The sequence below is a fragment of the Lissotriton vulgaris genome, unplaced genomic scaffold (genome assembly GCF_964263255.1).
Source record: "Lissotriton vulgaris unplaced genomic scaffold, aLisVul1.2 SCAFFOLD_1627, whole genome shotgun sequence".
In the NCBI taxonomy this organism is placed as follows: Eukaryota; Metazoa; Chordata; class Amphibia; order Caudata; family Salamandridae; genus Lissotriton; species Lissotriton vulgaris.
Genome location: NW_028246708.1, coordinates 396,688 through 412,173, shown reverse-complemented (window position 1 = coordinate 412,173; position 15,486 = coordinate 396,688). Strand labels below are relative to the sequence as shown.

At 44.5% G+C, this 15,486-nt stretch overlaps 1 protein-coding gene across 1 annotated transcript in view; it reads right to left on the bottom strand.

Moving 5' to 3' along the window:
• ATP11B (ATPase phospholipid transporting 11B (putative)) overlaps window positions 1-15,486 on the bottom strand; it is a 471,244-nt gene that overhangs the window by 154,911 nt on the left and 300,847 nt on the right. The window contains exon 19 of the mRNA XM_086949489.1: window positions 14,177-14,380. Coding sequence (XP_086805615.1) covers window positions 14,177-14,380 — 204 coding nt within the window. The remainder of the gene's footprint in view (window positions 1-14,176; window positions 14,381-15,486) is intronic.

Below are 15,486 nucleotides of genomic sequence, written 5' to 3'. Positions count from 1 at the left end.
TGAGATGTCAGCAGTAAAGTTTGAGCCAGTCTTGCGAGACGTCTTAACAGCCTGATCCTTAAATGATGTCCCTAAATCTAAACATAGAAAAGCAATTAAGAGGTATGTAAGGTCAGACTTGCAGTAAAAAAAGGTTTGAATGAGTCTACTGCACCAAAAAAATAACAATGTAAACATTTAACATAGAACTAAATGCGTGACAACAGATTACTTTTCAGAACAAAAATAGTCCCGCATGGACTTGACAGCAAGTTTAAGCCTGTTTTTGGGGAAAGAGGAATTAAAAAAAGAAAAACCCGCAGGAGGTTATCTACCACAGACCAAAATAAAAGTGGCAAAATGTGCAGTAGAATTTGCTCTTCCGCACAGGTAAAAAAATAAAAGCTAATAAAAAAAGGGTAACAAAAAATGCATAGCATTGCGTTCTGCCATGGACAGAGGAGTAAGGGGACGAGGACTGGATGACAGGAAAAGAAGCAAGAATCTACGTTAAATGTGGCCAACTACAGCACTTCTCAAATCGTGGTTCATGAGATGAAACGTTGCGTCACAAGGCGTGCTCATTTTAAGCTGATATTTACAACAAGGGGTGGTGAGGGACAGAGTCTCTGAATTAAGCAGAAAGCTCTCACCCAGTCAAGAGATCAGGGCTAGATCCAACACCGTTTTTTAGCTCACTGCACCATCCCAGTTTCAGAACCTGGCTGTATGCAAATTAGTCTGTTCCTGTCCCAGTGCATGATGGGAACAGGGCAAACCAAACTACAAAAGCCAATTCTTACACTGGGAAGGAAACAAGCTCCCGGGGACCGGTTTCTGGCATTACAGCCGTCTTCGGCCCGGTTTGCTTGAATCCTGATGGTGCAATGAGCAAGGGTCTCACATCTGAGAATACCCTTCCACGCTTAGGGTGGACAAAATATATAGCCAGGTTCTGAGCTGGGATGGGGCAGTGAGATAAATAACGGTGATGGATCAAGCCCTGATCTTTGGACTGGGTAAGAGTGGTCTGCTTAATTCAGACACTCTGTTCATCACCACCCCCTTTTCTGTATCGTTTTTGGCCACTATAGGTGTGGCAGGATATACTCAGACACGAGTCCCTTTCTCACTGCTCCATCAGGATTCAAGCAAGCCGGGCCGAAGAGGCTGAAATGCCAGAAACCGGTCCCCGGTAGCTTGTCTCCTTTCTGGTGAAGAATTGGCTTGGTAGTTTGGTCTGCCCTGTTCCCATGATGCACTGGGCCAGGGACAGACTAATTTGCATATAGCCAGGTTCTGAGCTGGGATGAGGCAGTGAGATAAATAACGGTGATGGATCAAGCCCTGATCTTTGGACTGGGTAAGAGTGGTCTGCTTAATTCAGACACTCTGTTCATCACCACCCCCTTTTCTGTATCATTTTAAGCTGATGGCTTCAGTTCACATACTGCATCTCACATATCATGAAAATAAAATTAAAAAATCCTCAATGCTCAAATGGACCCAAGCCTGGTTTAGGTCACAACACAAGGCCATGTTCGTTGCCTAAATCCTCCTGACTCTGGACAAAGGAGTCGAAGAATGCAGAGGGGAAAGAAACAGCACCACCACCCATGCACAGTGCATGGGCAAAGGCGGCGTGCACAGGTGTTATGGAAACTGATACAGAGCATAGCTAAAGGCAATTCAAAGTGGAGTCAGACCATGTGTTAACTGGACTCGGCCCCTTCGAAATTCCTAGTCCATCATCAAAGGGAGATACTATCTCTCCTCTTCCATCTATCATTGTCCAATAAGTTCTTCAAATGTGTTATAAACAATATACTTATGTGGTCATTTTTTAAGCCAACATCAAGCTTTAACTATTATTTAAAACATTGAGTCTTTCCTATTTAGTAACACAAACAGTGGAACGGAGTACTGAATATCTTTCCTTTGTCCCAATTCTCAGCCATTACAGTTCTTCACTTTGCATTCAACATCCTACCTTTCGGTGGGCTAAATGCTTACTTTTTCAGATGCTAAAAAATACAAGAAATAAGATATATTGATTTTGCTTTGATTTTCAAGTTAATTTTTAGTGCATTTTCAATCTATCAGTCTTTTTTGTTTTTTTTGGTGTAGATTGGTGATGCACATGCTCTGTGACGGACTAGTGCAAATTTTGAATCTCAGTTTGAATAGTTTGTTGATGAACTATTTCTAGGACTGTTGCATTCTACTTGAAATCCTCCTGACCTGCACCAATACAAACAAACACTACCCCAGACCTATGTTTAACAGTAGATTTCTGCTACAGTTGCTTGAAAGTTGGTGTACACCAGTTATCTCTTGCCAATAAGCTATCCCACATTTTGGTTCAGCCGTTTATATCCTCTTGCATTTGGGCTTTCAAACAGGTCACAAGTGCTTACTTCAAACAAGTATTTCTCTATCTATGTTTAGATACAAAGAGGTCGGTGGTAGTGCCCCCTAAAAAACAAGGAGAAACGTCCGCAAATATAGTAATACGTCTCAAGATTCCAAAAATACACGTGAACTTTATGAGCTTTTCATGGATATTTCACCAGCCAATTTTGGGTGCTTATACAGCCTGATAAACACTCACCAAAAGTAGTGTTATTAAGCACACCAAGTGCATATCATGCTAGACAGGGCACAGGCTTAATTAGCACACCAACTAATGTTCAATGTATTGTAAACTCTAGGTAATCCTAGATTTCTCTTTAGAAACGATAGAAACCAACAATCATCTAATAAATGTTAAGCAGTCAGATATGAACAATGTCCAGTTCTTGTATTGTATCAACGGATTCAGAGATCCAAACCAGGTAATGCTGCTTCACATTCTTTATTAAAAAGTTCATGTATAAATAAGACTTCTCATCTCACACCGCCGACACGTGTTTCGTCTCTTGCAGAGACTTTTTCAAGGCAGAAGTTAAAGGGTGATCTTCTAGTGCTATGCAGTAGGCCAGCCCCTCCGGGTTCCCTGTGTCCAAACGTTGATCCCCTTGATAGCAGTGACTTGATAATCACACAACGTTCCTTTCATACGTGACAAGAAGAAGGAATATGCATCTGTTCTTGGCATGTAGGGCTGCTGACATTCATATCTGTGCATAGATCGCCGCCTAGTGTTGGGTCCGGATGATTGCACATTGTTGTCCTGGAAGAGTCTTCGAAGTATCACGAGACAGGTGGCTCCTCCCCTGGACTACAGTGCGCATGGGCATCCTCTCCATCCTCAGATTGTTTTTCGCCATTGTGGCAGAGATGGAGTGTAATACAGTAAGTGATGACCATGCCTGAGAATAATTCTGAGTGCTACAGCTGCGACAGGCACCGGGGAGGAGGGTGGGCAATATGAATGTCAGCAGCCCTACATGCCAAGAACAGATGCATACTGGTAAGTAGCATATTCCGTTCGAGGCATGTGGGCTGCTGAATTCATATCTGTGCATAGAATAAATAGCAGTTACCTCCTTAGCGGTGGTTGCCCGTGCCAGCTGCAGCAGTCTGAAAAAAGGTTTTGAGAACAGCCTGTCCTACAGCAGCTTGCTGTTTGGAGTGTACATCTACGCAGTACTGTTTGGTAAATGTATGTATGGTGGTCCATGTGGCTGCTCTACATATATCCTCTAGGGGAATGTTACCTAGGAAAGCCATGGATGCCCCTAACTTGCAGGTGGAATGCGCTCTTAGGGGAACTGTTAATGTGCGATTAGCTTTTTGATAACAGATTTGTATGCACTTAACAATCCATCTGGCTATACCTGATTTGGAAATGGGGTTGCCTTTGTGTTGTGGAGAGAAGGCAACAAACAGTTGTTTAGTCTTTTTAAAATCTTTTGTCCTGTCGATGTAATACAGGAGAGCTTTTTTTAACATGTAAGGTGTGCAGTGCTCGCTCTGCCACAGCATCTGGATTGGGGAAGAAAACTGGCAGTTCTATGGTTTGATTATTGTGGAACTGCAACAACACTTTAGGTGTGAATTTAGCATGAATCTGTATGAAAGGCTCTTGAATAGTTAGGGCTTGAAGCTCACTAACTCTTCTTAGCGATGTGATGGCTACCAGAAAAGCCACTTTCCATGTAAGAAACTGTATCTCACAAGAGTGAAGAGGTTCAAAGGGTGGTCTCATTAGTCTGGTGAGAACTACATTTAGATTCCAGACAGGTGAAGGAGGGTGCCTGGGAGGGATCACTCTTTTGAGTCCTTTCATAAAGGCTTTATTGGCAGGCACCCTGAAAAGTGAAAGATGCTGCCTGTTTTGAAGATATGCCGCAATGGCGGCCAGGTGTATCCTGATGAAACTATATGCCAGATTGCATCTGTATAGATGCAACAAATAACATATGATGTTCTGCGTTGACGCATCTAGCGGATTAATGTCATTATTGGAACAGTAAATGACAAACCGTTTCCATTTGGCCGCATAGCATGCCCTAGTTGTAGGTCGCCTTGCCTCCTTGATGATGTTCATGCAGTCAGGGGGTAGGTTGAGGTAGCCAAACTATGACCTCAGGAGCCATATCACAAGGCTCAACTGTTGTGGATCTGGGTGCTGAATGCCTCCATGGCTCTGAGTGAGGAGACTGGGCGTGAGGCGCAGCCTTTCGTGGGGCACCACTGAAAGTTCTAGGAACGTGGTGTACCAGGCCTGCCGTGCCCACGTTGGAGCAACCAGGATGAGCGTCATGGAGTAATGTCGCAGTTTGCGTGCCACTAGCGGTATGAGTGGTGCTGGAGGAAAAGCGTACGCAAATCTGCCTGACCAGTTCATCCATATCGCATTGCCCTGAGTCTGCAGGTGTGGGAACCTGGCGGCGAAGGTTTGGCATTTTGCGTTTTCCTGTGTGGAGAATAGGTCGATTTCTGGATGACCCCACTGCTGGAAATATGGTTGGAGCACCGAGGGGTGTATTTCCCACTTGTGCATCTGATGGCTGTGCCTGCTGAGCAGGTCCGCCATCTGGTTGTCTTTGCCTGGGAGATGTTCCGCCATGAGGAACATGTTTCTCTGAATGGCCCACTTCCACATGCTCTGGGCTAGATGAGAAAATTGTGGAGAGTGTGTGCCTCGCTGCTTCTGGATGTAATACATGGCAGTCATGTTGTCCGTCCGGATCAGCATGACTTTGTTGCACAAGTGTAATTTGAACACCTTCATTGACATGAAGATTGCCATTAGCTCCAGCAGGTTGATGTGCATCTTCTGATGCTGTGTCGTCCATAGTCCCTGCACTGTATAATGGAGGACATGCGCTCCCCAGCCCTGGAGAGACGCGTCCGTCGTCAGCACTATCTGTGGTACAGGCTCTTGGAACGGTCGTCCCCTGCAAAGGTTGTGTGTTCCACCAATGCAGAGAGTTGTAAGCACGACCGGTCACCAACACTAGGTCTTTTAGATGTCCACGAGCCTGGTTCCACTGTCGTGCTAAGCACTCCTGGAGGGGACGCATGTGCAGCCTTGCATGTGGGACTATGAAGATGCAGGAGGCCATCATACCTATCAGTTGCATGAACACCTGCGCCGGGAGCAAGTGTTGGGGTCTGAATTTCTGAATTAGCAATTGCATGCTGCTGACTCTGGCTGGGTTTGGCTGCGCTGTTGCTGTCATAGTGTTTATTGTTGCCCCTAGGTACTGTTGTACATGTGCGGGCTGAAGGTGTGATTTTGGGTAATTTAGTGAAAATCCTAGACTGTGTAGGAGGTGAATCGTGCGGGACATGTGGCTGGCACATTGCTGGGCTGACTTTGCTTGAACAAGCCAGTCCAGGTAAGGATAGACATGGATGTGTGGTCTCCGAAGGTGCGCAGCCACTGTCGCCAAGCACTTGGTGAACACCCTGGGGGCTGTAGTGACCCCGAAAGGCAGGACCTTGAACTGGTAATGCTGGTTGTTGACGGTGAACCTGAGATACTTCCTGTGACCTGGGTGAATGGGAATGTGAAAATAGGCATCCTTCAGGTCTAGTGTTGGCAGGAAGTCTCTCTGCAAGAGCAATGGTAGAACTTGCTGTAAAGTTAACATATGAAAATGTTCTGACAAGATGTACTGGTTCAGGGGTCTGAAGTCTAGAATGGGCCGCAGGGATCCGTCCTTTTTTGGGATCAAGAAGTACAGTGAGTACACCCCTGTACCTTGCTGTTCTAAAGGCACGAGTTCTATGGCTCCTTTTTGCAGCATGCCGATTACTTCTTGCTGCAATAAGTGCATGTGCTCTGCGGACATAGGACGGTGCCTTGGGGGTATGTTGGGAGTAGTTCCAGACAATAGCCGTATTGGATAAGTTGTCTCACCCACCTGTCTGTGGTAATGCCTTCCCAGACTGCCAGGAACTGCTGGAGGCTTCCCCCGACCGGTGTTATATGGTCCGGGGCAGTGACAAGGCGTCACTGTTTATTGGTGGCGGAGGATCTGGCATTGTTATTTCCACGTCCTCTGCCTTTGGTGCTGTTCCCACGATATCCACCCCTGTTATTCTCGTTGTAGGTGGTCTGCGTGCTCCCCTTGTTGTATTGGGCTTGCTGCAATGCCTGACCTCTAGAAGCTCCCCTGTTACCGGAGCGACGAAAGGAACTGCCCCTGAACTGCTGTGACTGCAGAGCCCCCATGGATTTTGCTGTCTCAGTGTCTTTTTTAATTTTTTCAAGGGTCGTGTCTACATCAGGACCAAAAAGAAAGTCGGGGTTAACTGGCTGATTGAGCAAAGTTGTTTGGATCTCTGGTTTGAAACCAGAGATGCGGAGCCAGGCATGACGTCTCAGCATTACACTAGTGTTGATGGCTCTAGCTGCTGTGTCTGCTGCATCGAGTGCACACTTGATGGATGCATTTGAAATTAACTTTCCTTCCTGTATTAGCATTTCTGCTCCCTCTTTATAAGCATCAGGCAGGTGTTGCATCAGCTGTTCTAACATGTCGTAGTGAGCCCTATCATATCTGGCTAATAGGGCCTGTGTATTTGAGATCCTCCAAATATTAGTCGCTTGAGCTGCTACCCGTTTGCCAGAAGCTTCCAAGATTTTGGATTCTTTGTGCGGAGGAGGAGCATCACCACTTGTTTGAGAGTTTGCTCTCTTGCAAGCATTAGCCACTTCTAGGGAGTCCAATGGGAGCTGGCCCTTGATGTACGTAGGGTCCACAGGCGCAGGCCTATATTTTCTTTCAATTCTTAGGTTTACAACCCTTGCCCTTGTGGTCTCCTTGAAAATGTCAGTAGCATGTTTGAGGACACCCTTTAGCATAGGCAATGTCTTTACCGATCTTTCTGAGGTGGAGAAAGTATCGAATAGAAAGTCCTCCTCCACTGGCTCAGCGTGCATTTCAACATCATGGTTAATGGCCACCCTTTCAATTAAAGCGTTAAACGCTGCTGTGTCTTCAGTAGGCGAGGTCTTGACATTATAAGACTGAGTATCAGACGTAGTGTGCGGATCATCAGGGTCAGTCCAGTGTTGAGGTTCCCCTTGATCTGTGTCAGAATGATAAATAAATCCCATATGACTGTAATCATCTCCCAAATCCTCATCGCTGCGTGTGGGAGAATCGGCATCGTGTTGTGTATATGACTCAACACGTTCAAAGAGAACAGGTGAGGTGGCTGAATCCTTTTTCCTTTTGAGAGGGATTTTGTATGACTCTAAAGGATGTTCTGGAGCGATTTTCCGTTTGTGAATGGTGAGTCTGCCAGAATCCGAGTCGATGAAGAGCTTCGACTGATTGTCATACGAGGGCGCCTGGAACATTACCTCCTCCGGAATGGACTGAGACTTGGAAGGTCCCGATACCTTCTTGGAGGTTTCGGCACTCCTTTGTGGCTCAAACGCTTTGGGTCGAGCAGTCGGGGGCAGTCCGTATTTAATTGGTGGAGGAAGCACCAGAGACGAACCGACCTTCTTAGAGATTGATGTCGTCTTCGATCCGATTTGCTTAGGTGGATCACCAGCATGCTTGCGGCATTGCGTCGACTCGAGCTCATGGTGCGCAGCAGGTACGGCCTTGGGCTTCGACGCGATATGCTCTTTCGGGTCGGGTTTGGTTTTCGACTCGAGGGTCTTGCTCAACATTGGCTTGGAGGCTGCAAGCGTCGGTTCAACAGTCTTTTTAGCCTGGAGTCCTTTGGCAGTGTTCCCATGTTTGGACGTCGACGGTGTCAGAGTGACGTGCTCGACCGCAGAGACTGGCTTCGGCGCCCCGCTCTTCGGGCCGACGCCCCCTTGTGACCCAGAAGGGTCGATGACACTTTTAGACTTGACTGGAGCAGAGGGCGTCGATCCGAGGACTGCCTTCAACAGTTTCGATTTCGCCTCTACTGGTTTCGGTTTCGATTTTGGTTGATCGACCAATGGCTCCTTAGAAGTATTCTTAGCCGGGCCTTGACGCGGGGCTATAGAATGTGGAGTAAGATCTCGGCTAAGGCCTTCCGGCGATGCCTCGACCGGAGCCTTAGAGAGCACAGTGTCAATATTAGGCCCCGCGACTGCGGGTGGGCCCTGCTCATCGCTCCAGTCGTCATAGACGGCTCTGATGGCCTCTGCGTCGTCTCCTACCTCGACAACGTCTTCATCATGGACGTATTCTTCATCGTCGTCCACACCGAAGTTAGAGTCTTGCTCCAACGCAGGGTCCGACTGCTGGTCAGGATCCTCTTCATCGACGCCTTCATAGTCATCGGCCTCGAAGATGTTCTCCGGGTCAGGCACCGCTTTCTGCGCCGACTGTCGTGCAGCGGGTCGAACTCAAAGCGTCTTCTTCGACCGGAACTTGGAACAGGCCATACAGCTGGCCTCGTCGTGGTCCGGGGATAAACATTTATTGCACACTGGGTGCACATCAATGTGAGGGTATTTTGAGTTGCAGACGGGGCATCTCTTGAACGGGCTCCGTTCCATCGTCGTTGTAGTTGGGGCCTATAGTGTCGATAAGGCAAACGGCCTTCGACGTCCTGTTCGAAGTGATGTGTTTTATCTAGGAACAATATTGTGACCGTATGCCCCTATATGGCTATAATCAATAAATATCCCTATAATGGCATAATAATCAGAGCCATATTTTCCGTAAATCGCCTCTGCAGTCCATGACACAGCAGAAGCTACTTCCTTAGATTCCTAGAGAGCACACCAAGTTCTTTCGACACACCAAACCCCCAGCAACCTGGGAAAGCCCCGCTTGCTTTGTTTTGATTTGTAATAGAACTCCTGCGAGCACTGTAAGAACGACCAGTTCTTAAGTGACATCTTTATTGACGTCTTATGTCCAAACCTTACGTCAAACTCGGAACCTTTCAGGTATAAATATACCAACGTTGCCTTAAGCAAACACACGGTGGTGATTCTGGAGCAGAGCAGCTAATCTAATTTCCGAGAGCCCAGGAGAAGCGAGAAGCCCACGGACGCTGCCCCTCCTCTTTGACACGCTGAGAAAGACGCTGTCTTTTCTCCTGCCGAGAAAATCCAGCCTACCCTTGCGGGTGACTGGAATATCGAGTCCTGAGAGGGAGATACCAGACCTCCTACATTCTATTCCCAAGGTACAGTGCTGACTAAACCCTTAGAGAGAATTCTTGAACAGATCCTTGGCAACAAACCTACTTAACTTAAACTGCTACTTACTTACTCCTTCCCACGTATTAGGCTTAGGTCAGGTACACCGGGGTAGGCGTATTTTAGAAGCACCAGTTGAGCACGTTAGCCTATGTATATATGTATATATATTTTATCCATTTTAAAGTGTCTTATGGCTAAGAAACCATATCAATGCTTTTACAGTATTATTTCATAATACTCCTTTTACTGTACGTACTTTACTTTATAACAAGTCTTGCAATTGTGGCAATTCATTTCTCTTGCATGAGAAGGAAGACTGCTCAATAAATAATATCTTTTATTGAAAACGCCCGTCTCTATTCTCTGCACCCTGGTGAAATTAAATATGCACAATTGACTTAGTGAAATAGCTGTCTATTGTTTCACACGACTCTAGAGATTGGCTCTTATTCGGAGGGAGCAAAGTTGTCATGTTTATGCAGTTGTCGGAAGCTGAATCCCTTCTTGTCTGAGCCAGGGAAGCTGGTCACTTCCTATTCAGTCAAGAAAGTTTCCAGTGACCTCTGAGCTAGCTGGCGCAAACCTAAATTAAGTCTAACATAGTCAGTAGAGACCTAGAAGACCTCAGTCCTACGTCTAAACTGCTGTTTGTTATTCCAATGCGCAGGGCCTATATGGAAAATAGGAACTACACTACAGAAGAACTGGATGAAGAATAGGCACCAAACGAGACAATACAGACGCCCCGAAGGCCTTTTAGCCTTGTGCAAAGAATTTTATATCGATTCCGAACTTGAGTCAAGAAAGTACATTCAAACCCAATGGTGGCAAAAAATAATCTGAGGATGGAGAGGATGCCCATGCGCACTGTAGTCCAGGGGAGGAGCCACCTATCTCGTGATACTTCGAAGACTCTTCCAGGACAACAATGTGCAATCATCCAGACCCAACACTAGGCGGCGATCTATGCACAGATATGAATTCAGCAGCCCACATGCTTCGAACTGATGAATTTTCCAACAGGGATACCACTTCTAATGGTTTTCAGTAAGGAAGTATCGAGTATTGGTGTGGTGGAATAATACTACTTCGGCGTCACGTAGCGAAAGGTGGTTCAATTACTTAGAAAACAGGCAAAGTTCATCAATATGGCGTCGCGGCTTAGCACGGCATCATGCTAATAATGGGATGCCCTTCAGTAAAATTAACAATGCAGTATAATCTGGCTGTGTAAGGAACACGCTGTAGCCAGTGTACGCCCCCCTGTACAGTGATTGCACCAGGCCCTGATAAGTCTTGAGTCAAATACGTAACCACCGAACACCAACAGGAGCCTTCTCTCTGCAAGAGACGAAACAAGTGTCGGCGGTGTGAGCTGAGAAGTCTTATTTATACATGAACTTTTAATAAAGAATGTGAAGAAACATTACCTGGTTTGGATCTCTGAATCCGTTGATACAATACAAGAACAGGACATTTTTCATATCTGACTGCTTAACATTTATTAGATGGTTGTTGGATTCTATCGTTTCTAAAGACAAATCTAGGATTACCTAGAGTTTACAATACATTGAACATTAGTTGGTGTGCTAATTAAGCCTGTGCCCTGTCTAGCATATTTCTCTATCTATATTTACCATAAAGATTGATTTTGTTTTTAATTGCCAAATCCTTGCTATGTGAAAAGCTAGTACTTGACATAATGTACCTTTTTTGCAATATTATGATTCTCAATATTACAATTCAGGGAGCTAAACTAATAAATTGATGTTCAGGCTCACACCTTAACAATGCCTCTCCAGGTATTATAGATAAAGACTGTAGGATGATCTATCTACGCATATCTTATACTATCAGCTACTGTTTCCAGTACTCTGCAAGGGTGAAACCTGCACACAGGGAGATTTCTTTCCAGCTGGAAGCAGAGTCAAAACCCTCTTATCACATCAATGCATTACATCTTGATTTGGCCTCACTTGATGCTTTTAAGGAGCCCATCAGTCACAATGTAGGCATTTCAACTCAACATAACTTTTATTATGCATGGTGGGCATTCTCCCAGTAGTGCTTCTGCAGAAATGCTTCTCTACATTTCACAAGTGCTTCTTCAGCTCACACATAGCTGTCCACAAGCCTGGGTGTAAGATTCTCTGCTGTCCGGAATATGAGAGCAGAAGAACTTGAGCAGGAACCAACAAAACCACAGTTTTTCCTAAAGAAGTTACATTTTGCACAAATAAACATGTATGAACAAGCAAGGCGAAACCACACAGGCCCAGAGAAGGGAGAGTGCTGTAAATACCATTACCAAACTATAGGGGTAAATACACAGGATGTATAAAATACCTCCAATTGAGTTTGCCATGTCTGAATTATGCATTACATGCAAACATCGATGTCTAGCAGATCGATTTCAACAGGTTTATTTATTTTTCTGGCTGTGATTCTGAGAAATAAAATATATGCAATGTAAAAACGGTATTAAATTAATTGTAAAGGTTAGGTCAAGGATCATATTTATATTACATACATAAGAGTTACAGTTAGGGAAAAAATAAAATGAAAAAACTAAATTAAAAATAAAACTGAGATAGATGTAGAGTTGGCCTAATGTTCTGGAATTGTAGTAATATTAATTAAATTGTTAACTTATTTCAAAATATGTGCTTGTCTATGCAGTGCCATCAATGTAGGTGTATGTAGATGTGACGTTAGATGTAGATGGTTGAGCTTGCACATTTTACTCTGGGGAAGGGTCCGAATGGTGAAAAAAGTGGTAGTACTTAATTACACACTGCCACAAGAGCCCCACTTCATCTCTCACCACCACTACCTGTGCTAAAATTAGCAGGACCAATATGTGGAAAGCCCTGGTTTCGACACACTGTAGTTTTAGAAAACCATACCAGGTAAACAGATGTGCCCAGATACCTCCACAATGCTAGCATTACGGTCTTCGTGACACACAAAAAGTCTAATTTTGCAGGGTAATACAAGTGGAGGAAGCCTATTTGGCACAACAAAGGCCTACAGATTGATAAAATATAATTTCACTACCCAGAATGGTTCCATTAAGGTGCTAGAGGATGACCTTACTGGCAAATGGACTATCTTTGCTGCAATGCAATTGGAGACTGTTCTCATACATTCACAATACCAGGTGCAATACATCACTCACACGCTGCATCAAGAATAGTTTAGTCTGCAACTGCACACCCTGGATTATTTTCCATGGCAAGCACAGAATGTGAAGAGGGGTATAAACAGTGGAATGACAGCTCCTCTGTACATTATCTTTCTGTCAGAATTATTCTCAAATTCTCAAAACCAGCCAATTTTGAATCATATTTGTACCAGCATCTGTAGAGGTCACATGAATATATGGAACATTAATTGGTTGTACTGTTGCTTAAACATGATTATGGTCTGAAATGTCAGCCTCAAGTTCACATACTTTAAGTAGCATAATTAGTACTGGTACCCAGGCAAACAAAGCAAAGCAAGTTTATCCTACATTGCCTCATGCAGTAGATGCAGGCTCCAGACTGTAGCGTAAAACACAGGCCTCCTACCGTAATTCACAATTTGTCAGATCTTTGGATATAGCTAATGGCCTCTTATAATCCTGTGTTCTGACTTAATGCAAGCTCCCAATCGAGGTCACACTAAAAAAGCCCTCCCGTACTGAAACAGATGGCTAGCACCTCATTCAAAGTTGCAAACAATCTGTTTCCTGAGACAATAGAGATACAAAAGTGCGCCCCCACTTTCCAGTAGGCTTTGCAAAAATATGAACAATGTTCCTTATTGTTTATTAAGAATGAATCATATATAGAGTGTATAACCAGTGGCCAACCTGTGAACAAACTAGGCGTTTTAAATATAGAATCTTGTATATAGTTCCATATGTAGAAATACTGGCATATTGTTAATGAGATTCCAATGTTTTAATGCATTACTAGTGGTGGATGAACCATAAACCTTCCAATCAATTAATCAAGACAAGTCTCCTTTCCGAGACAAGATGGTTTCCTAAAACAATTTTGCATTTGCCATTTCATACTTTGTTATCAGAAAGTTGTGACAGACCAAACAGACTGTGATGTATAGGTTATATATTGTTAGCTTACTCGAACACTAAGTATATTGTACTATCCGCATGTTTACTGTCATTTATTCGTGACCTCTCTGGTCTAATTTCCAAACTATCCCTGCATACTTCCACTCTCAGTTCTTCCCTCTACTTCACACTGTGCACAGAAGTTAAGTGGAACCATAATGTCACACACTGACTAAATTCCTACGGTATTGAAAGACACAGATGGGCATGTGTGCTATCTTTTTTTTTCCTTTTTTTTTTTTTAACAGCCTTCCTCCTGGATTACTATTAGGATAAGATTAATGCACTAGTAGTCCAACTCTACGATTCTGTATATGTAATCCTGTAAAAAAACAAATTATAACAATTTCTATCACTAGCATTCAAATGTAGCAAGAACACAGAATGTTGCATTCACAACACGCCATTCAGGAGTAATGTGTAGTTGCTTTGGTGTAGGCTTTGGCTGGGTTACCCTTCTTACAAATATTTTACATTGAATATACAGAAGGATATGCATCAATATACCCACATACCTCCTGGCAAGCTGTCGTAGCTGTTCTGCACATTCATGGTCCGATTTCTGCTGCACAAGCTCAAGTATATTCATAGTTCGATGGAAATGTCCGCATGATAAGCTGACACTGACTGCTGTTTCATGTTTATCTCCTGTGAGCACCCATATTTTTATACCAGCACGTCGAAGGGCATCTATTGTTTCTTGAACTTTGTCTTGAAGCCTAAAAAATACAAAAGCAGCACTATTAGAATTAAGTAAACTTGTATACAAATGTGTAAACAGGTATGAATAATGTCAAGACAACGCACACAACATTTTGCAAATATAAGCAAATTATATAGTTGACTTAACTGCAGAGGATGTTACTCCCGATAAATTAGATTTGATAAACTAATAGTACAAGGTGGAGCTTTGCGGATTAACGCAATTATAAAACTTTTTAAGTTCACATGTTCGAGATGCTCAATTAATTCTTGTCTATTTTAGGTACACATCAGAGCAGTTTCTGATTTTATAACGATTCACTGCTGTCCTCAGCATACACCAGAGTGGTGCAGCTCTATCAAGTAAGAGAGAAATCCAGATGCAAATCTTGTGCTTATCCATATAATAACATACAGCTTAAAAGCCTATCCCTCAAACGAAGAAACATCAATTAATCAGGGGTTTATAAAGCACGCTACTAACCCGTGAGGTTCTCAAGGAACTTGGGGTGGGGTGGGGTACTATGGGGTGGTGTGCAGCTCCGCATCAGTGGAAAAGCCAAGTCTTGAGGTTCTACCTGAAGGTGTACAGAGTGGGGGAGCGTCTGATGTTGACTGGGAGCTCGTTCCAGGTCTTTGCTGCGATGTTGGAGAAGGCTCTTTCGCCTGCTCTGGTTCTGCGGATGTGTGGGGTCTCTGCCAGGGCGAGGTTGACGGAGCGGAGGTCCCTTTTGGGTACGTGGAATGAGACTCTTTCGTTGAGGTATTTGGGTCCGATGTTGTGGAGGGATTTATAGGCATGGGTGAGTAGCTTGAAGGCTACTCTCTTCTCGATGGGGAGCCAGTGGAGGTCTTGTAGGTGTGGGGTCATGTGCTCGTGTCGTGGGGTTCCGAGGACGAGTCTGGCTGCGGTGCTCTGATGGTTTGGAGCTTGTGTAGCAGGGTTTTGTGGATTCCGTCGTAGAGGGCGTTACCGTAGACCAGCCTGCTGGTTACGAGAGCGTGGGTGACTGTCTTTCTGTTTTCGAGGGGGATCCACTTGAATGTCTTGCGGAGGGAATTGAAGCAGGTCGAGGCGACGGCGTTAATCTGGTGGGTCATGGTGAGCGAGGAGTCTAGGATG